The sequence below is a fragment of the Symphalangus syndactylus genome, chromosome 2 (genome assembly GCF_028878055.3).
Source record: "Symphalangus syndactylus isolate Jambi chromosome 2, NHGRI_mSymSyn1-v2.1_pri, whole genome shotgun sequence".
Lineage (NCBI taxonomy): Eukaryota > Metazoa > Chordata > Mammalia > Primates > Hylobatidae > Symphalangus > Symphalangus syndactylus.
In genome coordinates, this window is record NC_072424.2 from 43,400,140 (window position 1) to 43,423,619 (window position 23,480).

General features: G+C 44.5%; 2 protein-coding genes across 2 annotated transcripts in view; one reads left to right on the forward strand and one right to left on the reverse strand.

The window, feature by feature from the left end:
* Positions 1-23,480, forward strand: part of PDLIM1 (PDZ and LIM domain 1) — a 56,645-nt gene that overhangs the window by 25,528 nt on the left and 7,637 nt on the right. Inside the window, exons 4-5 of the mRNA XM_055254804.2 lie at positions 3,047-3,246; positions 21,200-21,351. Of these exons, the coding sequence (XP_055110779.1) occupies positions 3,047-3,246; positions 21,200-21,351 (352 nt within the window). The remainder of the gene's footprint in view (positions 1-3,046; positions 3,247-21,199; positions 21,352-23,480) is intronic.
* Positions 866-1,490, reverse strand: LOC129468890 (large ribosomal subunit protein uL13-like). The gene has a single exon (XM_055254814.2). It carries the CDS (start codon positions 1,488-1,490, stop codon positions 945-947), a length of 546 nt encoding a protein of 181 aa, XP_055110789.2. The 3' UTR covers positions 866-944.

Below are 23,480 nucleotides of genomic sequence, written 5' to 3' on the forward strand. Positions count from 1 at the left end.
CTAGGAATTGCCATGGAGATGGAGAGAAGAAGAAAGAATGACCATCCTGGCTGCGGCATATGTAGGCAAGGGTACTAGGCCACCCATCTGTAAATCTCCTCTGTCTTCATGATCATAGCCTTTAATTATTATATATTATTTCTTTGGGTAGCGGTGCCATAAAATTTACTTAACTACTCTTTGATAACTGCTGAAGTTTTGTGTTATTTTTTATTTTTTATTATTTATTTTTATTTTTTATTTTTGAGATAGAGTCTTGCTCTGTCGCCCAGGCTGGAGTGCAGTGGTGCAATCTTGGCTCACTGCAACCTCTGCCTCCTGAGTTCAAGTGATTTTCTTGCCTCAGCCTCCGAGTAGCTGGGATTACAGGCAGGTGCCACCACGCCTAGCTAACTTTTATATTTTAGTAGAAACGAGGTTTCACCATGTTGGCCAGGCTGGTCTTGAATTCCTGACTTCAGGTGATCCTCTTGCGTTGGCTTTCCAAAGTGCTGCGATTACAGGAATGAGCCACCGTGCCTGGCCTGTTTTGTTTTTTTAGAGATGAGAGTCTTGCTTTGTCACCCAGGCTGACGTGCAGTGGCACGATATGGCACACTGCAGCCTCCATCTCTTGGGCTTACACGATCCTTCTGCCTCAGCCCTCTCAAGTAGCTGGGACTACAGGCGTGCACCATCATGCCTGTCTAACTTTTTTTTACGGATGGGGTCTTACTATGTTGCCCAGGCTGGTTTTGAACTCCTGGGCTCAAGCAATCCTCCTGATTTGGACTCCCAAAGTGTTGGGATTACAGGCATGAGCCACTGCACCCAGCCAAAAGAGAAATCTTTTTTTTTTTTTTTTTTTTTTTTTAAGGAATTAGCAGTCTTTATTGGGCTCAGACCAGGAGTCCGTGTGTCTTGAGGACCTCTGTGTATTTGTCAGTTTTCTTCTCCACGTTCTTCTAGGCCTGTTTCTGTAGCCTCATGAGCTGTTTCTTCTTCTGGTAGTGGATCTTGGCTTTCTCTTTCCTCTTCTCCTCCAGGGTGGTTGTCACTGCCTGGTACTTCCAGCCAACCTCGTGAGCCAGGCGCCCCAGATAGGCAAACTTTCTTGTAGGCTTCAGACGCACAACCTTGAGGGCAGCAGGAACCACCATCCGCTTTTTCTTGTCATAGGGCGGTGGGATGCCGTCAAACACCTTGAGGTGGTCCAGAGCGGCCTGGCCTCGCTTGGTCTTGTGGGGCAGCATACCTCGCACGGTCCGCCAGAAGATGCGGCTGGGGGCCCGGAAGTGGTAGGGCCCTCGGGAAGGGTTGGTGTTCATCTGCTTGCGGAGGAAAGCCAGGTACTTCAACTTGTTTCTGTAGAAATTGCCAGAAATGTTGATGCCTTCGCAGCGTTCCAACACCACCTTCTGGCCCAGCAGTACCTGTGTAGCCACGATGGCCGCCAGGCGGCCCAGGAGATGGCCTCGACCATCAAGCACCAGGACCTGCACCTCCACCATCTTTGGCAGCCGCTTGGGCAAGCTTTTTTTTGTTTTGTTTTTTGTTTTGAGACAGTTCCACTCTTGTTGCCCAGGCTGGAGTGCAATGGTACAATCTCGGCTCACCGCAACCTCTGCTTCCTGGGTTCAAGAGATTCTCCTGCCTCAGCCTCCTGAGTAGCTGGGATTACAGGCATGCGCCACCATGTCTGGCTAATTTTTGTATTTTTAGTAGAGATGAGGTTTCTCCATGTTGGTCAGGCTGGTCTTGAACTCCGGACCTCAGGTGATCCGCCCGGCTCGGCCTCCCAAAGTGCTGGGATTACAGGCGTGAGCCACCACGCTTGGCGCAAAAGAGAAATCTTAAACATAAAAATATTTTCAGGTTGTTTTATTTTAAATTAGGTACTCAATATAGCTTTTAGTTTTCATGATTTTTTTTTAAGAAAGCATAAAAGACTTGAAGATTTAACAAAAAAGGAGAGAAAAAAAGGAAATGCAACAGATGACAGGAACTCTTTTGGAGGCAGCTGTTCTGGGCCTGGGTGTTTTAAGAAAGAGACTTTTTCTGGAAAATACAGACACTAAGACACATTTTGAGTTCAGCCGGCTGCACAGAGCATGCATCACCTAGAAGCCATGGGTTGATCCAGACACCCATATAGAAAGAACCTTGCTAATTGGGCTATCAGAAAAGCTGTGATGCCGGCAGGGGGGAAAGAAAAAAGTAGAAAAGCTGTAGTTTTAGAAAACAGGAATGTTAATTTCCAAAGTGGTTTTGGGGGTTTGTAAAGGAGCTCTGAGATGTTGTAGCTCTAGTAATTATTCACTTGACTTAACAAGTCTAGGCTGGGGGTGGAGGGAACTTTCTCAAATTACAGAAAGAGGGGAAAGAGAACACAAGGAACTCAAAGGTCCTTTTCTGCAGCTCTGCTGGGTACCGCCCCTGTAACAGGTATCCCCTGACCTTCTGTCTGATTAGCCTTGTCTTTCTCCCAGAAGAAACAATAGATCCTTAATTTCCTTTACCTTGCTCTGCAGGAGACTGAGACCATCTCTGCCTAGTCAGCAGCTGCTTCCCCTGTGACACCACACCCTCTTATTTTGCTTGTCTAACTTGCTCACTTCTGGAGAATTTATCTCCACCTTTTATCATCTCCTGCTTTTGCACTGACCAAAGTCACTGCATATTTCTCTCCACCTAGTGCTTTAATCTCTTTGGTATGTGCCCTGAAAGCGTGTTTTAGCTCTGACTTGAATCTTACAGCCCAAAGCATCAAGGGCTGTCCTGCCCGAGGGTGCCTTAGAGGGCAGGCTTTGCTGGGCCTCAAGGAAGAATCAGAAAGCAGAGATGATTCAGGGGGTGTGAACTCACACAGGTGCCCATTGTGGGAAACTTCCCCAGTCATTGCCCATGTGTCTCAGTGGGTGTGTCGGTGTCCCTCAGCTAAAGTTTGGGTTGAACTAGGGCCATCTTAGCAGCTGGAACACCTCTCCCTGGAGCTCAGCCTGCACTGCCCATCAAGGGGTTTGCATTGGATGCCCCCCTTGATTTCTCCTCTGATCCCTGCCTGCAGGAGGTCCTGCACATAGGAAGCGCCCACAACCGAAGTGCCATGCCCTTTACCGCCTCGCCTGCCTCCAGCACTACCGCCAGGGTCATCACAAACCAGTACAACAACCCAGCTGGCCTCTACTCTTCTGAAAATATCTCCAACTTCAACAATGCCCTGGAGTCAAAGACTGCTGCCAGCGGGGTGGAGGCGAACAGCAGACCGTAAGTAGCCCAGGAGTCCTCCTCTGAGCCGGTCCTGGGAGGGGCTTTTCACATCAGGACCAGGGCTGCCCAGGCAGGTGCAAGAGCCACTACTCCAGGGAGAAAAATGACTACATTAGCAGAACACTTCTGTGTTCATTTTCTTCATCTACACAAAGGGGACAATACCTCCTGCTTTATAGGTTGTCTGTAAAAGTAAGAACACGTAAAATGCCCAGCGTTGTGTCAAGCACAAACAAATCAGTTAATCCTCCAGAAGTTTTTATTTGTGTTTTGATTTCTGTGGTCATCATCTTCTAATTGAACATAGTCCTTCCTTGACAGGCCTGCTGCTTCCCGACAAATTCTTCAATATTATTAGTCGGAGAGTGTTTGAGAGAATCTAGAGTAGCCTGTGCTTGTGTTCACCATCTGAACCAAGCAAGGGAGAAATACTTCATGCTGCACAGTTTTGGTGAAGCAGTGTTTGCTTTTTCCCTAGAGTGGACCAGAGGTCATGAAAGGAGAGGTCCCTGAGGATATAAATGCTTGTCCTTAGGAATAGGTTCTGATCTGGGGACAGAGGCAGGCTTAACTGTGGGAGAGGTAGGGCTGCAGGTGGAAAGGGGAGAGGTGTCTGAGGAAGTGCCTTGCTGGGGACTGAGGAGGCATGTCCTCTTCTGTCACAGATCATTTGGGTGCAGCTGCCTTTGAGTCTTTTTTTTTTTTGAGACAAGGTTTTGCTCTGTCACCCAGGCTGGAGTACAGTGGTTTGATCACAGCTCACCGCAGCCTCGGCCTCCTGGGTTCAAGTGACCCTCCCGCCTCAGCCTCCTGAGTAGCTGGTACTACAGGTGTGTGCCACCACACTTGGCTAAGTTTTAATTTTTTTTGTAGAGATTGGGGTCTCACTATGTTGCCCAGGCTGGTCTCAAACTCCTGGGCCCAAGTGATCCTCCCACCTCAGACTCCCAAAGTTCCTGGATTACAGGCATGAGCCACCAAGCCCTTTGAGTCTTTATTGGAGTCTCCTGGATCTTCCCAGCAGAGAGGCCCAGTGTCTGCTTCATCTCAGGCTCTTTGAGGATGAATCCAGAAACACTGGGAATCCCAGCAAAGGAACTGGGTTTGAGGATGGGTTAGAGATGGGGCCAATTCTCTGTAGGTGTAAAGGGGGTGGACTAGGTTAGGAATTGCCCACTCAAATACCCAAAAGTGGCAGGCAGGATGAGGAACTGAGGCAGAGCTCTGAGTAAACAAGGGTGCCGGGTGGGGGTGGGGGTGGCAGCTGGAGCGTGCATTCCTGGTCCAGAGGGGATGCTGCTCCTTGGCTCCAGCCGCGTGCCACATGCAGGTCTCGTTTCTGCTGATTATTTCCATTAAAACAGAAGTTGGAAAGCCTCTTTTTTTTGGAAATCTCCTGATTTTTAATTATTGGTGACATTTAAATTTTGTTGGAAAACACTGTGTGGTCCAAACTTGCCTGAGCTCTGAGAACCTTTCCCACTTGGAATCCTCAATTTTTGTATTATTGCCTCTGAAGCCTGCTTTGCCATTCAGTTTCTCCCCAATTCACCTTTAACAAGAACCTGCTCAACTCTTAGGGTAATTAAATTGCAAGCCAATGGCTTCAAATGCAGGTTGAGAGAGGTTAAGATACTAGAGTTTCCAAACTACTTAAATGTTTGGAAAGGACTGTTGTAGCAACACCTCTCAAGGGCTCCTTGGCCATTCCGTGCATATAGTCACCCCTCCCCAGAGAGAGACAGATGTCATTGGACACCCATGGCATGTGCATCCCTGTTCCCTGTGCCTGACACTGAGAGGACACTAAGATTTCTTTCTTTTTTTCTTTTGAGACGGAGTTTCACTCTTGTTGCCTAGGCTAGAGTGCAATGGAGTGATCTCTGCTCACCGCAACCTCTGCCTCCCGGGTTCAAGCAATTCTTCTGCATCAGCCTCCCGAGTAGCTGGGATTACAGGCATGCGCCACCACGCCCGGATAATTTTGTGTTTTTAGTAGAGATGGGGTTTCTCCATGTTGATCAGGCTGGTCTCAAACTCCCGACCTCAGGTGATCTGCTTGCCTTGGCCTCCCAAAGTGCTGGCTTACAGACGTGAGCCACTGCGCCCAGCTGACACTGATTTCTTTTAACATTTCTTTGAGACTAGTAGGGCAGACTTTTTTCTGTGTGACTTTGGCTTTAGAAGATGTTAAAGGTTACTGGCCATTTATCATAGTAACCAAGGCAAAGTCGCCACCAATGTTTCTTCTTCCCTCAAATTCTGGTTCTTGCAAGGGCTTACTGTCTTGAGATGATGATCCTCTTCCAGGTGACTGTGGGGACATTTGAGATACCTGAGAAACGGTGTCATACTGGGCCCCCTAGGCTTTCCACAGACACACCGTGAGAGGAAGCTTCCAAGCAACTCAGGAGTGGTGGAAACACTGGGGGCTGTGATCCTTGTTTTTAGCTGCTTTGGTGCTGGGGAGGCTGAGAACATGACGCTCTTTTACTGTCCCAGAGTGGAATGTTCGATGATCTGGACTTAGTAACCCAGGAAATGACACATCCTTAATTGAAAGAACTGCTATGCATTGGGAGAGATATGTGCCTGGGAAATATTTTTAGTATGGCCTTGGCTATTTTTCCTTCATTAATGTCTTTCTTCTTCTCTCATGTTCCCTGCCTGCTCCCTCCCCTGAGTCTGAAACTACCAGGTGGCTGTGTAAACCTTTCCTCTAGCCCCTGGCCCAGACTCTTTGGCTGCAGTAGTTGCCGAGTATCAAAATTTGTCTTTGCAGATTTTCTCAGCAGAGAGGGTCCTGTTTCTGTTCCATCCTGCACTCTTTGAGGCTGAACCCAGAAACAGTGGGAAAACCAACAGCCTGAGGCAGAGGAGCTGCCTAACTGGCCATGCTGCTTGTATGGGGGGATCTCAGCTTGCTGGTGTATTTCTAGTGCATTCCCACAAAGAAAGATTCTCCTGTGAGCCCAGCAGTCACCCGGTAACTTTGCTTGCTCAGTCAGCACAAGTCCCAAGTGCTCGCTCCCTCCCACTGTTTAGTCTGTGAAATTTGCTGAAGTTCCAGAATTGGCTCACTACATACTTTGCATCTGAGGTCATCACCCATTCTCTGGGGCTTGCCCTGGATTTCTTTGTCCTGTTCGCTTGAAAGTATAATGTGTGTGTGGCTATCTGTCTTGTAGGTCTTTACAGAGCTGTGTCCCAGTCAGATAAGAACAGAGATAGCCTTGCCAACTGGTAAGGCAGGTGAGGGGGTTTCTCTGCTGCCCTTCCTCCTAGTGCATACAGTGGAGGGGGAGGTCCTCAGTGGCCTTTTTCCTCTAGGTCAGTTCAGCATAATAATCATTTATTGAGTGCCTACTGTGTACCAGGTGGGCAAAGAAAATGTCAGTTCAGCAGAAAGCTAGCACTTTTCCTCTTATCTCTTTTAATTGAGTTGAGGGGACCTGGTCAAAATCAGAAAATTCAGAGCCCAGATTTCATTGTTTATATGACACTGCCTGATACTTCCTAAAGGCTTGGTAGATAGTGGGGCCTGAGCCTTGAATTCCAGCTCTGCCTCTTACTAGCTGTGTGACCTTGGGAAATGACCATGTAACATTTCTGAAACTCAGTCTCCTGAGATCTAAGGTGGAAATAATACTAACTTCTTCACCACCAGGTTGTTGAGACAATGCAATGGGATGTGCACAGAGCACTCAGCACAGTGCCTGGCCCCTGGTAGGTGCTCAGTAAATGCTAATTATTGCTGACTTTAGTGTCCATGAGGAACTCCATCCCCATCACTTCTGAGAACTGGGGGCTACAAAAGTGTGGAAGCACATAGACAAATGTAATGGAGAAGACTTTGCTGTGGCTTATGGTACACTTCTTTCTTTCCCATTAAATTCAGCCAGCCCACACAGCTAATCAGCTTACTGATGGGGTGGTGGTGTTCTCTTCAAGGAATGATTGGAGAGCTCCTGTAACCAACATACTAGGCCCTAGATAATAGCTCTTCCAAATTGTGTTGTAAGTTGTTGCCGCCAAGCATTCATGAGGGAGATTTCTAAGCAGCTGCCCTGGAAATAAAGGGATGCATCATTTTCTATTCAAATGATATCACAAGGATGATATTAACCCTGGCTTCTTCAGAGCTGAATCAGAAGTACACCTCTATCATGAAGGCTCCTTGCCCCTCTAGCTAAACTTGCCTGCCACCCACAGAAAACTGGCTCTGGTGTGTGGGCATTCCTCTCTCTTCTCCTGGTGCCTACAATTACCCCTCTGGTTTCTTACTGCAGGACCAGTATGTGTGCCTTTGAAGACCAAAACTTAGGAAGCACACAGGCCAGGCTTCCCTTCTGAAAATGATTACATAGGGTTTCCCAGAATGGCATTTTTGGGTGAACATTGGGGTAATCAGGCTGGGACATCTCATTTCTTGGGATATGAGATAGGAAAGATTTTTCTGGGTCCGTCTACCTCCTTTCCCCCACCTACATAAAAAACAAGTATTCCTCTACATTATTTCCAGCTAGCACTTAAGTTCCACCATTTGGGGAAAATATTTCTTAAAATTAATTAAAATTTTTATTTTGAGATAATTGTAGATTCACTTGCAGTTATAGGAAATAATGCAGAGATCCCCTATACCCTTTATCAATTTCCCTCAATGGTAACATCTTGAAAACACAATAGTAACAAAACCAGGATCTTGACATCAATACACTCAAGATACTGAACATTTCCATCTCTGCAAGGGTTTCTCATGTTGCTCTTTTATAGCCATGCTCACTTCCCTCCTTTTCCCTCACCCTCCTTAACCCCCGGCAACCTACTCATCTACTCTATATTTTTATTATTTCAAAAATGTTATATTAATGGAATCATACAGTATGTAACCTGGGATTAGCTTTTCTACTCAGTATAATTGTCTGGAGATTTGTTTAGGTTTTTGTATCAACAGGTTTATGTATCAATAGTTTGTTCCTTTTTTTCTGTTCTATGGGTTTGTCTTTTTTTATTGTGTTAACATGAAATTTATGATCTTAATCATTTTTAAGTGTATTGTAATGTTTACTTTATGTACATTGTTGTGCAACACATCTCTAGAACTTTATCCTGAAAAACTGAAACTCTATACCCATTGAAAAACAACCTCACCTGAAAGTCCCCATCTCTCAAGCCCCTAGCAACCACTATAATACTTTCTAAGAGTTTGATTACTTTAGATATCTCATATAATTGGAGTCATGCATTTGTCTTTTTTCAATTACCATAATGTCCTCAAGGTTTTCCCATGTTGTAGTATATGACAGGGTTTCCTTCTTCTTTTTTTTTTTTGAGACAGAGTCTCGCTCTGTCCCCCAGGCTGGAGTGCAGTGGCGCGATCTTGGCTCACTACAACCTCTGCCCCTCCAGGTTTAAGCAGTTCTCTGCCTCAGCCTCCTGAGTAGCTGGGATTACAGGCACGTGCCACCATGCCCGGCTAATTTCTTTTGTATTTTTTTAGTAGAGACGGGGCCTTCTTTTTTTAAGGCTGAATAATATCTCTTTTTTTTTTTCACATTTTCTTTATTCATGTTGATATGGTTTGTCTGTGTCCCCGGCGATCCCATCTTGAATTCCACGTGTTGTGGGAGGGACGCAGTGTGAGGTTATTGAATCATGGGGTCAAATCTTTCCCATGTTGTTCTCATGATAGTGATTAAGTCTCACAAGATCTGATGGTTTTATAAAGAGGAGCTCCCTGCACAAGCTCTCTCTCTCTTTGCCTGCTCCATCCATGTAAGATGTGACTTGCTCTTCCTTCCACCATGATTCTGAGGCCACCCCAGCCATGTGGAACTGTAAGTCCAATTAAACCTCTTTCTTTGTAAATTGCCCAGTCTTGGGTATATCTTTATCTGCAGCATGAAAACACACGAATACACATGTTTTTATGGACGTTTAGGTTGCTTGCATCTCCTGGCTATTGTGAGTAATGCTGTAATGAACATGGGTGAGCAAGTATCTCTTTGAGATCCTTCTTCATTTCTTTTGTATATAATCAGAAGTGGGATTGCTGAATCATATGGTAAATTTTTAATTTTTTGTGGAATCTCCATACTGTTTTCCACAGTAGCTGCACCATTTTACATTCCTACCATCAATGCGCAAGGGCTCCAATTTCTCCACATCCTTACCAACATTTGTTTTATGTCTTTTTGATAGTGGCCATCTTTTTTTTTTTTTTTTTTTTTTTTTGAGATGGAGTCTCGCTCTGTCACCCAGGCTGGAGTGCAGTGGCGCGATCTCGGCTCACTGCAAGCTCCGCCTCCCAGGTTCACGCCATTCTCCTGCCTCAGCCTCTCCGAGTAGCTGGGACTACAGGCACCCACCACCACGCCCGGCTAATTTTTTGTATTTTTAGTAGAGATGGGGTTTCACCGTGGTCTCGATCTCCTGACCTCGTGATCCGCCCGCCTTGGCCTCCCATAGTGCTGGGATTACAAGCGTGAGCCACCACGCCTGGCTGATAGTGGCCATCTTAACAGATGTGAGGTGATATCTCATTTTGGTTTTGATTTGCATTTCTTTAATGATTAGTGATGTTGAATATCTTTTTTTTTTTTTTTTTTGAGACGGAGTCTCGCTCTGTCGCCCAGGCTGGAGTGCAGTGGTGCAATCTCGGCTCACTGCAAGCCCTGCCTCCCGGGTTCATGCCATTCTCCTGCCTCAGCCTCTCCGAGTAGCTGGGACTACAGGCGCCCGCCACCACGCCCGGCTAATTTTTTTGTATTTTTAGTAGAGACGGGGTTTCACCATGGTCTTGATCTCCTGATCTCGTGATCCGCCTGCCTCGGCCTCCCAAAGTGCTGGGATTACAAGCATGAGCCACCGCGTCCGGCCTCTTGTTGAATATCTTTTCATATGCTTGTTAATAATTTTTGGCTAAATGTCTATTCAAATCCTTTCTTTGATCATTTTTAATCAAGCTATTTGTTTTTTGTTGAGTTGTAGGAGTTTTTTTATACATTCTGGATATTAATTCCTTATCATACGTATGTTTTGCAAATATTTTTTCTATTTCATAAGTTGCCTTTTCACTCTGTTGTTTCCTTTGTGGTACAGAAGTTTTAAAGTTTGATGTAGTTCCATTTGTTTATTTTTGCTTTTGTTGCTTGTGTTTTTGTGTCATATTCAAGAAATCATCACCAAATTCAATGTTAGGAAGCTGTTTTATTTTTATTTTTTTATTTTTTATTTTTTATTTTTTTTTGAGACGGAGTCTCGCTCTGTCGCCCAGGCTGGAGTGCAGTGGCGTAATCTCGGCTCACTGCAAGCTCCGCCTCCCGGGTTCACGCCATTCTCCTGCCTCAGCCTCTCCGAGTAGCTGGGACTACAGGCGCCTGCCACCACGCCCGGCTAATTTTTTGTATTTTTTTTAGTAGAGACGGGGTTTCACTGTGTTAGCCAGGATGGCCTCGATCTCCTGACCTCGTGATCTGCCTGCCTCGGCCTCCCAAAGTGCTGGGATTACAAGCGTGAGCCACCGCGCCCGGCCTATTTTTATTTTTTAATAGAGATAGGGTCTCAGGCTGGTCTCCAACTCCTGGGCTCAAGTGATTCTCCTACCTTGGCCTCCCAAAGTGCTGGGATTACAGGTGTCAGCCATAGCACCTGACCTCCTATGTTTTCTTTTAGAAGTTTTATATTTATAGTTTCTGGTCTTATGTTGGTCTTTAATCTATTTTGAATTATTTTTTCTTTTTCTTTCTTTCTTTCTTTCTTTCTTTCTTTCTTTCTTTCTTTCTTTCTTTCTTTTCTTTCTTTCTTTTTTTTTTTTTGATGAAGTCTCATTCTGTTGCCTGGGCTGGAGTGCAGTGGCACGATCTTGGCTCACTGCAACCTCTGCCTCCTGGGTTCAAGTGATTCTTCTGTCTCAGCCTCCTGAGTATCTAGAACTACAGGCTTGTGTTGCCACTCCTGGCTAATTTTTTTGTAGTTTTTGGTAGAGATGGAGTTTCACTGTGTTGGCCAGGCCGGTCTTGAACTCCTGACCTAAAGTGATCTGCCTGCCTCAGCCTCCCAAAGTGCTGGGGTTACAGGCATGAGCCACTGTCCCTGGCCAAATTATTTTTTTCTGTGGTGTTAGGTAAGGGTCCAACTTCATTCTTTTACATGTGAATATCCAGTTTTTCCAACACCATTGAAGAAATTATTCTTAACTGTTGCGTAGCTGTGGCACCCTTGTTGAAGATCATTTGACAGTGTATGCAAAGGTTTATTTGTGGGGGCTCTATTCTATTTCATTGGTCTCTATATCTGTCTTATGCCAGTACCATACTGTTTTGATTACCGTAGCTTTGTAAAATGTTTCAAAATAAGGACATATGAGGCCTCCATTTTTGTTTTTCCTTCTCAAGGTTGTTTTGGCTATTTAGGATCCTTTGAGATTTTATATAATTTTACATTGGTGTTTTTTTATCTGCAAAAAATGCCATTAGGGTTTTGATAGTGATTGCATTGAAGGTGTAGATTGCTTTGGGTAGTACAGATATTTTAACAATCTTAGGTCTTCCAGTCCATGAACATGAGATGTCTTTTTGTTTATTTGTGCATTCTTTGGTTTCTTTCAACAATGTTTTATATTTTTAAACATTTTAAAATGTTTTATAATTTTAAAATGTACTCTATTCAGTGTACAAGTCTTTCACCTCCTTGGTTAAGTTTATTAGGTATTTTGTTCTTTTTGATGATTACACGAGATTGTTTTCTTAGTTTTCTTTTTGGATTATTCATTGGTAGTGTATAGAAACAACTGTTTTTTGTTTGTTGATTTTGTATTTTGCAACTATGCTGAATTCATTTATTAGTTCCAATAGTTTTGTGTGTGTGTGTGTGTGTGTGTGTGTGTGTGTGTGTGTAGTGGGGGGAGGATCTTTAGGGTTTTCTGTGTATTTGATCATCGCGTCTTTGAATAGATACAATTTTACTTCCTTCCCAATTTGGATGCCTTTTATTTCTTTGTCTTGCCTAAGGTGTCTGATTAGGACCTCCAATGCTATGTTGAAAAGAGGTGGTAAAAGTTGGCATTCTTGCCTTGCTGCTGATCTTAGAGGAAAAGCTTTTGGTTTTTCATTTTGAGTGAGATGTTAGCTATGGGTTTTTCATACATGGACTTTATTATGTGAAGGTAATTTCCTTCCATTCCTGTTTTGTTGAGTATTTTTATCATGAAAGTTTGTTAAATTTTGTCAAATGCTTTTTCCGCATTCAGATGACTGTGGTTTTTGTCCTTCATTCTGTCAGTGTGATGTGTTACATTGATTGATTGTTATATGTTAAAACATCCTTGCATTACAGGATTAAATTCCACTTGGTCATGGTGTTTAATCCTTTTAATATGCTGTTGAATTTGGTTTGCTAGTATTTTGTTGAGTATTTTTGTATCACCATTCATTAGTAATATCAGTCTATAGCTTTTTTTTTTGTACTATCTTTGGTTTTGGTATCAGGGTAATACTGGCCTCGTAGAATGAGTTTGGAAGCATTCTCTCCTCTTCAGTTTTTTGGAAGAGTTTGAGAAGGATTAGTTTTAATTCTTTTAAAATTGTTTGATAGAATTCACCAGTGAAGCCATCTGGTTCTGGGCTTTTCTTTGTTGGGATGTTTTTGATTACTGATTGAACCTCCTTACTAGTTATAGGTCTGTTTAGAGATTTTTAATTTTTTTATGACTCAGTCTTGGTAGGTTGTGTTTTTGGGAATTTATCTATTTCTTCTGGGTTTTCTAATTTGTTAATATATAATTGTTCATAGTAGTCTGTTATTATCCTTATTTCTGTGGTATTAGTTGCAATGTCTCTTTCATTTCTGATTTATTTATTTACTTACTTACTTAGAGGCAGTCTCTCTCTCTTGCCCAGGTTGGAGTGCAGTGGCTCACTGCAACCTCTGCCTCCTGGACTCAAGTGATCTTCTTACCTCAGCTTCCTGAGTAGCTGAGACTACAAGTGTGTGTCACTATTTCTGGTTAATTTTTTTTGTAATTTTTGTAGAGATGGGGTTTCACCATGTTTCCCAGGCTGGTCTCGAACTTCTGAGCTCAAGCAATCCTCCTGCATTGACCTCCCAAAGTACTGGGATTATAGTCATGAGCCACCGTGCCTGGCATGATAGTATTATTGAATTTTTCTGTATCTTCTCTGATTATCTGTCTAGTTGATCTATCAGTTGTTAAGAGCGGGGTGTAGAAGTCTTCAACTAAAATTGTGAATGTGTCTCTTTTCCTTTCAGTTCTATCAATTTTTGCTTTACATATTTTGAAGCTCTGTTGTTTGATGCACACACATTTAACATTGCTATAGCTGTTGGTGAGTTAACCCTTTTGTGATTATATAATGTCCCTTTCCATCTCTGGTAAATTTACTTGTTCAGAGGTATACTTATCAGATATTATTAATAATATAGCCATGCCTGTTTTCTTTTGATTAATATTGGCATGATATATTGTTCTCTACCATTTTACTTTTAGCCTGCTTATATATTAATATTGGAAATGAGTTTTATGTTGACAGCATATATTTAGGTCATGTTTTAAAATGTACTGTTTTGTATCTACCCTGTTCGTTTCTGTCTTTCGGTTGGTATATTTAGATGATGAACATTAATGCGGTGATTGATATGTTAGGGCTTAAGTCTGGTATTTTATTTTTTGTTTTCTGTTTTCCATTTCTCTATTTTCTTTTTCCTGCTTTCCTGTGGGTTATTCGACATCATTTTTTTAAGAATAACATTTTTATTTGTAGTGTTTTTTATTCTATGTCTTTGTATAACCTTTTCAGTAGCTATCTGGGTATTACATTGTATATATATAACTTATCACAGATTACTGGTGTCATCATTTCAGGAGTTCAAAGAAGTATAGAAACTTTACTTCTCTTTGTGAACCTTTGCCCTCCCCTGCTTACAATATAGTTAAAATAGATCCTTTTATACACTTAGAACCGTATCAGACAGTGTTAATAATTTTTGCTTTACGTGTCAACAAGAGTTAGAATATATTGAGAGGGAAAGTATTTTTTAAACCCATATTTTTGCTTATGGGTTCTTTTTTTCATTCTCGATATTCCAAGATTCCTTCTTTTTTTTTTTTTTTTTTTTTTTAAGACAGAGTCTCGCTCTTGTCACCCAGGTTGGAGTACTGTGGTGCGATCTCCGCTTACTGCCACCTCCACCTCCTGGGTTCAAGTGATTCTCATGCCTCAGCTTCTTGAGTAGCTGGAATTAACAGGCGTCCGCCACCACGCCCAGCTAATTTTTGTATTTTTAGTAGAGACAGGTTTTTGCCGTGTTGGCCAGGCTGGTCTTGAACTCCTCACCTCAGGTGAGCCACCATGCCTGGCCGGTTCCTTCTTTTATTTTTTTTCGTCTATTTAGAGAACTTCCTTTAAACATTGTTAGGGTAGCTTTGCTAGAGATAAATGCTCTCAGTTTCCCTGTATCTGAGAATGTCTTGCTTTCTCCTTCATTCTTGAAGGATATTTCCACTGGATACAGAATGCTAGGGCTGGCAGTTTTTTTTCTTTCAGCAGCTGAAAACATTGTGCTGCTTCCTTCTTTTCTTTTTGGATTCTGATAAGAAATCTGCTGTCTTTTGAATTGGTTTTCCCCTCTAGATAAGGTGTCATTTTTCTCCTACTGCTTTGAAAATTCTTTCTTTGTTGTAGTTTTCAGAAATTTACTATGATGTGTTTTGGTGTGGATTTTTTTTAGGTTTATCCTGTTTCCTGTTCACTTCACTTCTTTATGTCTTTTGCCAAATTTAGGACACCTTCAGACATGATTTCTTCTAGTACTTTTCTAGTTCCACCTTTTTTCTCTTCTTCCAAGACTCCATTGACATGAATTTTTTATCTTTTATATATTCCCATAGGTTTGTGAGGCTCTTCATTTCTTTTTTCTCCCCATTCTATTTTTCTATGATCTTGAATTGTATAATTTCTAATATTCTACCTTCCAGTTCACTGATTGTTTCCTTCGTCTCCTTCATGCTGCTGCTGAGTGTATCCACTGTGGTTTTATTTCAGTTATTTTGTCAGTTCTAGAATTTCCGTTTCATTCTTTATATCTTCTGTTTGTTGAGACTTTATTTAAGTGTGCTCATAGTTGTTCATTGAAACTTTTTTTTTTTTTGAGACGGAGTCTCGCTCTGTCACCCAGGCTGGAGTGCAGTGGCGCGATCTCGGCTCACTGCAAGCTCCGCCTCCCAGGTTCACGCCATTCTCCTGCCTCAGCCTCTCCGAGTAGCTGGGACAACAGGCGCCCGCCACCACGCCCGGCTAATTTTTTGTATTTTTAGTAGAGACAGGGTTTCACCGTGGTCTCGATCTCCTGACCTCGTGATCCGCCCACCTCGGCCTCCCAAAGTGCTGGGATTACAAGTGTGAGCCACCGTGCCCGGCTGATTGAAACATTTTTATGATGACTGTGTTACCATCTTTGTTAGATAATCCCAGTATCTCTGTCATCTTGGTGTTGGCATCTCTTTATTGTCTTATTTACAGTTTGAGATCTTCCTGGTTCTTCTGAGAGATGTGATTTTTCAACTGAATCTTGACCATTCTTATTATTATGTTATTAGATTCTGGATCACATTAAAACCTTCTGTTTTCACTGGCTTCCTCTCAGAGAGGGGGTTGGGGATGCTGCCTCATTACTGACAGGTGGGGGTAGAAAGTCCAGTTTCCCCACTCTGCATATGTCACACCTGAGGTCATTGGGGCCACTCATTACTGCTGGATGGGGTGGGAGTTCTGGCTCCCCATATGGCTTCCACTGACACCTTATGGGTGAGTGGTGGCCTAGACACTGCTGAGCAGTGGTGAGAGTCCTGATTCTCTCCTAGGTTTTCTTCATTACAGCTGGGTAAGGATGAAATGTGGACTCTCTATTGGGCTTTCTCTGAGTCTACCCCAGTGAGATAGTTGGGGAACCGCATCATAGCCTGGTGAGACTAGAAGTCTGGACCCCCCACTTGGCCTTTTCTGGCATTTGGCTGGAGAATAGTGGTTGTTGTTTCAACGTGTTGTGCCTTGCTGGGCTGCCCCTTTCTAGTCATTTGGTCAGGCACAGCAGGCTCCTCTTGAGACTTCTTCTGTCTGTGCCCATTGCCCTTTCCAGGTTGCTGCCCTCAGCTCCATGTCTGGGATGTCCAAGGAAACAAGAACACCCTGGGAGCTCACCACCATGGTCCTCAGGATGCGGGGTCCCTAGCCAGTGTGCCTTCCACCATGGTCCTCAGGATGCGGGGTCCCTAGCCAGTGTGCCTTCCACCATGGTCCTCAGGATGCGGGGTCCCTAGCCAGTGTGCCTTCCACCATGGTCCTCAGGATGCGGGGTCCCTAGCCAGTGTGCCTTCCACCATGGTCCTCAGGATGCGGGGTCCCTAGCCAGTGTGCCTTCCGTTGCCCTGTCAGAGTCTTCTCATGTTGTTTTATATGTAATGTCCAGGGTTTTTGGTTTTACTGGGTGAAACAGGGAAAAATATGTCTACCTCATCTTCTCAGACAGGAAAAAGATTTTTATGAGGAGACCATCTTCTCCTGTCTGGATGCTTTCAATAATTCACGTAATTTCTATTCTATTCTAATTTTTGTCTCACATACAGGTAGTTTTATTAAAGTATCAAAATGTTCTTACTATGTGAGAAAATGACCCTGCTAAGGTTGTATCAGCAGTGAGGATTTTTTTCTTATGGCTGTCTTGTTTTAGCAACTTCTGCCTCCTAGGTTCAAGCGATTCTACTGCCTCAGCCTCCCGAGTAGCTGGGATTACAGGTGCACGCCGCAGCACCTGGCTAATATTTTTTTGGATTTTAGTAGAGATAGGGGTTTCACCGTGTTGCCCAGGCTGGTCTTGAACTCCTGAGCTCAGGCAGTCCACCTGCCTCAGCCTCCTAAAGGCGTGAGCCACCGCACCTGGCCTAGCTGAGATTTATGTACAGAAAATTAAGTTGCTGCCACAGATGATGGCCCAAGTTAAAAAAAAAGCCCCTTATATCCTCACTCTGGGCACTTCATGGTTCTGATGGAGTGGAATTTCATCCCAGGGTTGCTGTGCTGACCCATGCTCCAGAGCCATAGGTGTACTGCTTTCCATCCTCCTCGTCCTTCTGACCCTCACCCCAGCTGCCCTTTTGGCTGGAGCAGGTGTGAGAGTCACATAAGGTCTGCTCGCTCAGCCTCCAAAATCCTCCTCTGGGAGGTGGGCTGAAGGGGAGTTTCTTCTTATGTTCTAAAGACCACTAGGATCCTCCTACGCCTGGCTGTGTCAGCCATCTTATTCGGCAGGGATGGGAGTGGCTTGGCTAGAATAACCCTGGGGCGCTCAGGTCACGTCCTAAAATAGTGGGAGAAAATACTAAACATTTAGGAAACGGATACACATCAGCTCCCAGGGAGAAACAAGACCTAGGAAACTTTGTGTAACGTATTGTTATTCCAAAGTAGTTGAATTTGCTTAAACTCGTTATTAAAACTGTACAGAGTGGGTTCAGAAGAAAGTGTTTATCTTCACTGTCCCGCCCTCAGAACTTTTTCTCGTGGAGACTGACTGGTGTGTATTGTATTTTCTGAAGCCATATCACTGTAATATTCTTTCATTGCTGTTATTAATATAAAAATGAGAAATTTTTTGCTCCATTTCTCCTTCATATTTTTGTCATTATTTTTTAAGATATTGTGGTATCATGTCAATACCTTGTAGTCTAGTGTCTAAGACTTAGACGTTGGATCTTAGGATGTTATTTTTGAGTCAGGTATATCAATACCTTAAGTAAGGTAATAGATATTGGAAGTCCTTTATAAATTGTCCAGTGGTATAAAGATACTATCATTATTTGGGAAAAATGTAAGTTGTTTTTTTTTTTTAAATCATAGAAATCCTTCACAAGGTGATTTGCTGGAAGAATATGTGATGGCCTTGTGGTCTGGGTTCTGTCATTTTTTTGGTGTGTTCCGTTGGTGGCTTCTAGACATAACATACACCAAAGAAGAGGAAAAATCTTTCCCAAGAACATTCCATAGTCTGATCTCAATTTTAAAATAGTCCTAAGTGTAATAGAAAAAAGATTTATCCAAAAATAATGTAATATGCTTATTATGGGGCAAGTTCCAAACTCAGGACTCAAAGAGTCAGGCATATAACTCAAAGAAAGGGCTGGAAAGTGAGACAAAGAAAGACCCTTGGTTAAAACAACTCCCCCAGGTGGCCCCATTGCCTGCCCTGAGAGGCACCCACAGTTCCCTGCAGGTGGGGGAGGAGGCCAAGCAGGAGTGGGGAGGACAGGGAGGGATAGCTGCTTTCCCTTCCCCAAATGCAGCCAGCTGGAGTGACCAACCCATGAATCTTGCTACTTAAACTCTGACCTTTGGCAGCCGCAAAGCATATGCCACTCTTTGGGTGCCTTTTCCTTTATTGTGAGAACGTGGTTGGAGTGGAAGGGAAACACCTGGACCTTGATTGCTGTGATTGACTCTGCCTTTAGCTGGGGACCTGAGTACTGAACGTGCCCCAGAGGTTGTCTCAAAAAGAGAAAGGAAGAAAGGAGAGGGAGAGGAAAAGGGAACTTGTGGAGAATACCCAGGGAAAACATATACCCTGGAAATGAGTAAGCGTAATTGATATAATTCATTTGCACCTGTGAAAGTGGCTCCAGCCCTAAAGAGAGTCTGTTTAGAGTTGCTGAATAAAACCACTCCTGGCCACTGCCTGCATCTGTAAAGCTGGGAGGCAGCCTGGTGGGCTGGAGACTTTATAGCTTTATTACTCAGGAAGCACAACTTGTTTATATACAAATCTATCCATCTGCATCAATAAATTGCCCCACCATCTGATATTTGCTCTTTGGTTCCACTGGGCACACTGGCCTTCCTCCCTAGCAGCTCAACTGAGAGGAAGGTGGTGATCTGGGGCCAGGAGGTGGGGCTGCCCATGTCCCTGGCACAGCCCTCAGAGGCCGGCTGCCCTGGAGGACCTTGTGAGCCTGCAGGAACAGGGGGAGCACAGCAAGGAGGAAGGAGGCCCTGGACCCACTCTGCAGTGTTCATTCACTTGCCTGATGCCTGCTGAACTGTGACCTATGCCAGGCACTGAGCCAGGCCTGGGAATGTGACGGGGAGCAAGACAGGCCACGTCCCTGCCCTCCTGGGGCTTACTTTCCAGGGGGAGACAGACAACAAAGAAATAAGGGAATACAGTGGAATCCATGGTGAGAGAGCAGGTAGGGAGTTAAGAGTGATGGTGGGGATGTGGCGGACTGTTTGGAGTCGGGGTCAGGAAGGCCTCTCGGAGGAGTGCACTTGAGCAGAGACCTGGATGAGGCATGGGAGCCATGACAACACCTGGGAAGGGCATTGCAGGCTGAGGGCGCAGTAAGTGCATAGGCTGTGAAGCTAGTGTTTCCCAGGCACAGCAGGAAGCCTGGTCTCGGTAGAGCAGAGTGGGCCAGGGCTGGCAGGGGATGTGTGTGGAGGGAGAAGTTTGGGTCACATATGTGAGGGACTTTTTCCTCTGTGATAACATTTACTTCAAAAAAGTTGAATTTGATTAAACATATATTTTAGTATTAACACTAAATATTTTGTGCTAAGTCAAATGAGAATACATTGAGCCAGAGCATGACACAGTCTGATTCATGTTTAAAATACCATTCTGGGCCAGGCACTCTGGCCCATGCCTGTAATCCTAGCGCTTTGGGAGTCCGAGGCTGGAGGATCACTTGAGGCCGGGACTTTGAGACCAGCCTGGGCAACACAGCAAGACTCTGTCTCTACAAAATAATGACAAAATCAGCGGGGGATGGTGGCACACCTGTAGTCCTAGCCACTCAGCAGGCTGAGGCAGGAGGATTTATCTATTGAGGCCAGTAGTTCGAGGTTACAGTTACCTGTGATTGCACCACTGTACTCCAGCCTGGGTAACAGAGTGAGTCCCTGTTTCTAAAAAACAAAAAATATGACTCTGATATTCTGAATAGAGGCCATCACTTTGGCCTCTAGTCAAAAATAAGACTGTCCTTGGGCCGTTAGTGATAGCGGAGACAAGTCACTCATCTTGTCAGCTGTGCTGGTAAGCATGGCATGGCTTGGACCTGGGGGAGGTGGGGAGGTGAGAAGTGGTCAGATGCAGGATAGATTTACAGGTATAGCTGATGAGAGACTACCTCCCTGTCACTGTCCACCGCTTAGAAAGTGGAGCCCTCGGGGAAAGAGGCAGGCTCTGCCTGTCTTATCCTGTTCTGGGTCACCCAGAATGACAGAAGAAGGTGGGGAAGACAAGGCCTGACTTGCCCAGTCCCTGGGCCTGAACATCAACAGTTCACAAAGCACTTGCATGTCCCATCCTTACCACCAAACTGTGAACCAGGCAAGGAAAGTACTGTTACCTCTGTGTTATAGGTGAGGAGATCCAAGCACCTGGCCTTGAGAATCAGGAAGTATTTATAGACAGGGAAAGCACAGTGAGATCATCAGGAATGAAGAACACTATGATTCTTGCTCGTGAAAGCAATGTTTGTGGCCCATACAAGGGGGACCCGGCTGAGTTTTTCATGGTTGGGCTGTGGTTGACATTTTTTTTTTTTTTTTTTCTAATTTTTCTCTGGACATAATGCTGTTGATGGAATTTATAAAGAGATAGAGCATTCTCATTCCATGGGATTAGGCCAAAAAGTAATTGAGCTACTGAAGCTATTTAGAAGAAGAGCCTCTGATTGCATTGAAGCAGCAGCCAGCTCTGACTACAAAGACATCTCAGTTTCACTGTGCTGGCAGCAGGTCTGTGGCTGATTTAGGAGAGGGCTTTGAGATCATTTCTATCCATCCTTCAAATCAGCAGTGTCTTTGCCTGGAGGAGGTTCCTGGTGAAGTTATTTTTAACGTCATGTCCTAATCAATTTTTCAAACATTCTTTACAGCTTAGACCATGCTCAGCCTCCAAGCAGCCTTGTCATCGACAAAGAATCTGAAGTTTACAAGATGCTTCAGGAGAAACAGGAGTTGAATGAGCCCCCGAAACAGTCCACGTCTTTCTTGGTTTTGCAGGAAATCCTGGAGTCTGAAGAAAAAGGTAATCAGCTCCATCTGCAGTCAGAGGCTCTTGTTCAAGGTCAGGTGTGAGAGTCAGTCATTGCGGAAGCACAGGTGAACACACTCTGGAGCCTGCTTTGGAGGGCATGGGCTTTTAAAATGCTGAAATTCTTTAAAAGAGATAGAGGAAGAGAGAGAGAGAGAGGAAGAGAGTGCTGACCACATTTTCCCATCTGGGTCTGTATTTAAGAAACTCCAGGCCTGGCCAACTGTGTCCTGTCACATGTGCAAGAGGATGCTGAGGTTGGGGTGAGCCTGACTGCTGTGGGAGCCTGTTGGTCTGTCCCTTGGCATTTATTTGCTTTGAGCCCAGAAACAATACCTTGGTGGTGGCTGAGGAACGCGAGTGATGAAGGCCATGGGCAATGAGCAGCAAAATGAGAATGAATTAGTGCTCAGTGAAGCCAGGGGCTGGCTTTGCTTGGGGGCATGTGCTTGCATTTGCTCTAGGGTGGGTGGCCTCTTGAGGGCCCGAGAGCTCCCCCTTGTGGCCATGTTCTTATTCTGTGACCTTTGGCAAATCTCAACCTTCCCAGGCCTGTTTTCTCATCTGTCCATCAGGGATAAAAATCCTTTCCTCTAAGATTATCATGGTCATGAAATGGCATAAGTTGTGTAAAACATCCATCATCGTAACTGAGTACTCGCTTCATAGTTATTGTGATGTTTGAAAGGTCATGAAGAGGCTTTCTTTTTTCTTTTCCTTTTTTTTTTTTTGAGATGGAGTCTCGCTCTGTCGCCCAGGCTGGAGTGCAGTGGCGCGATCTTGGCTCACTGCCAGCTCCGCCTCCATGAAGAGGCTTTCTTGTCCTTGGGGTGAGCTTTGATGTTGAGGCACCCAGCGTCACGCCGTAGGGTTCTGCAGGTCTCAGGAGACATGCTTCTCACTGAAGACATTATGCAACGTATACTTATTATGATCATGTTTAAGTGGATAGCGGTAAAAGTATCTTCACTTAATAACAATGCTATACGTTGAGAAATTATGACAGGTGGATGTATTGAAGAAGGGATGCTTTATTTCCCTCACAAAGATGATCAGCAGCCCTCACACCTGCTTCTTCCCTGGTGGTTCCTCATCAGCACCTCCTGTGATGCTCATGGGCAGTCTTTTCCAGAGAGCTGGGTTTTGTACCCTTTCCTGGTCCCTGTGATGCCCAGTCCTCCACACTCTCTCTTCGTTTCTTGAGGCTTGGGCACTTCAGTGGGGTCTTGCTTTCTATGCCCTCTTTATCTCTCTCATGGACCCATCTGCAAAGAGACAGTGGATGCTCCAGTGAGGGGACAGCTTGTGATGGTGAGTGTGAGAACTGCCTCAGCCAGGCTGCAAAGGGATTGGCATGTTGGCTGAGAGGCTAGTGCCTTCTGGAAGATGAACCTCCCTCCTCAAAGTCCGCAGCCGAAGATTCAGTTTCCTGGGGAGCCCTTTCTGATAAGAAAGTTCTCTTCTGAACACACCCGACACCTGGGCTTCCTCCCCATTTGTGTTATTTCTTTAGAGAGAGTGGCAGTTTACAACCATAGGAAATTAGGAAACCATGGGCCATGTGTTTGCATGTGCTTCTTTTATGCTAAAATGATACTGTTCTACCACTGCTTTCCTCTTTTGCTTGGAGCAGCTGAGCAGCTGGGAAGTAATGAACCATACTTCGTATCAAGTTCCAGTATTAGCTTTGCCTGACAAACAACTTGGGGGCCAACCCTTGAGGATGACAGCTTTGTAAAAACATGTGGGAAACCACAGCTTATTTCACTCTTACGTGGATGTGAAACCCTTCAATGAGAGGCAAGGTCAAGTTCATCCGTGCCCAACTAGACAAATGCTGCAGAGCTCATCTCGGCTCACAGAGAAGGATCTGAGCATGGATTTGGAAGCTCCATGCTCTTCAAGATCTGGACTCCTATCCGGCACTCCAGCACCCAAATTTGTGGCTTCCATTCCCAAGGTTACTTCGTGGTCCTGGTTGGCAGCTGGTGTTCAACCATCATGCTTACCTCCAGGTGACAGGAAGGAAGAAGGGAGATAAGGCTAACCGGAGAGTCCCAATTTCAGATGAGCCAGCTTTCTCCTTCCCAGAAGTCCCACACTACTCCTCCATTTTATTGACC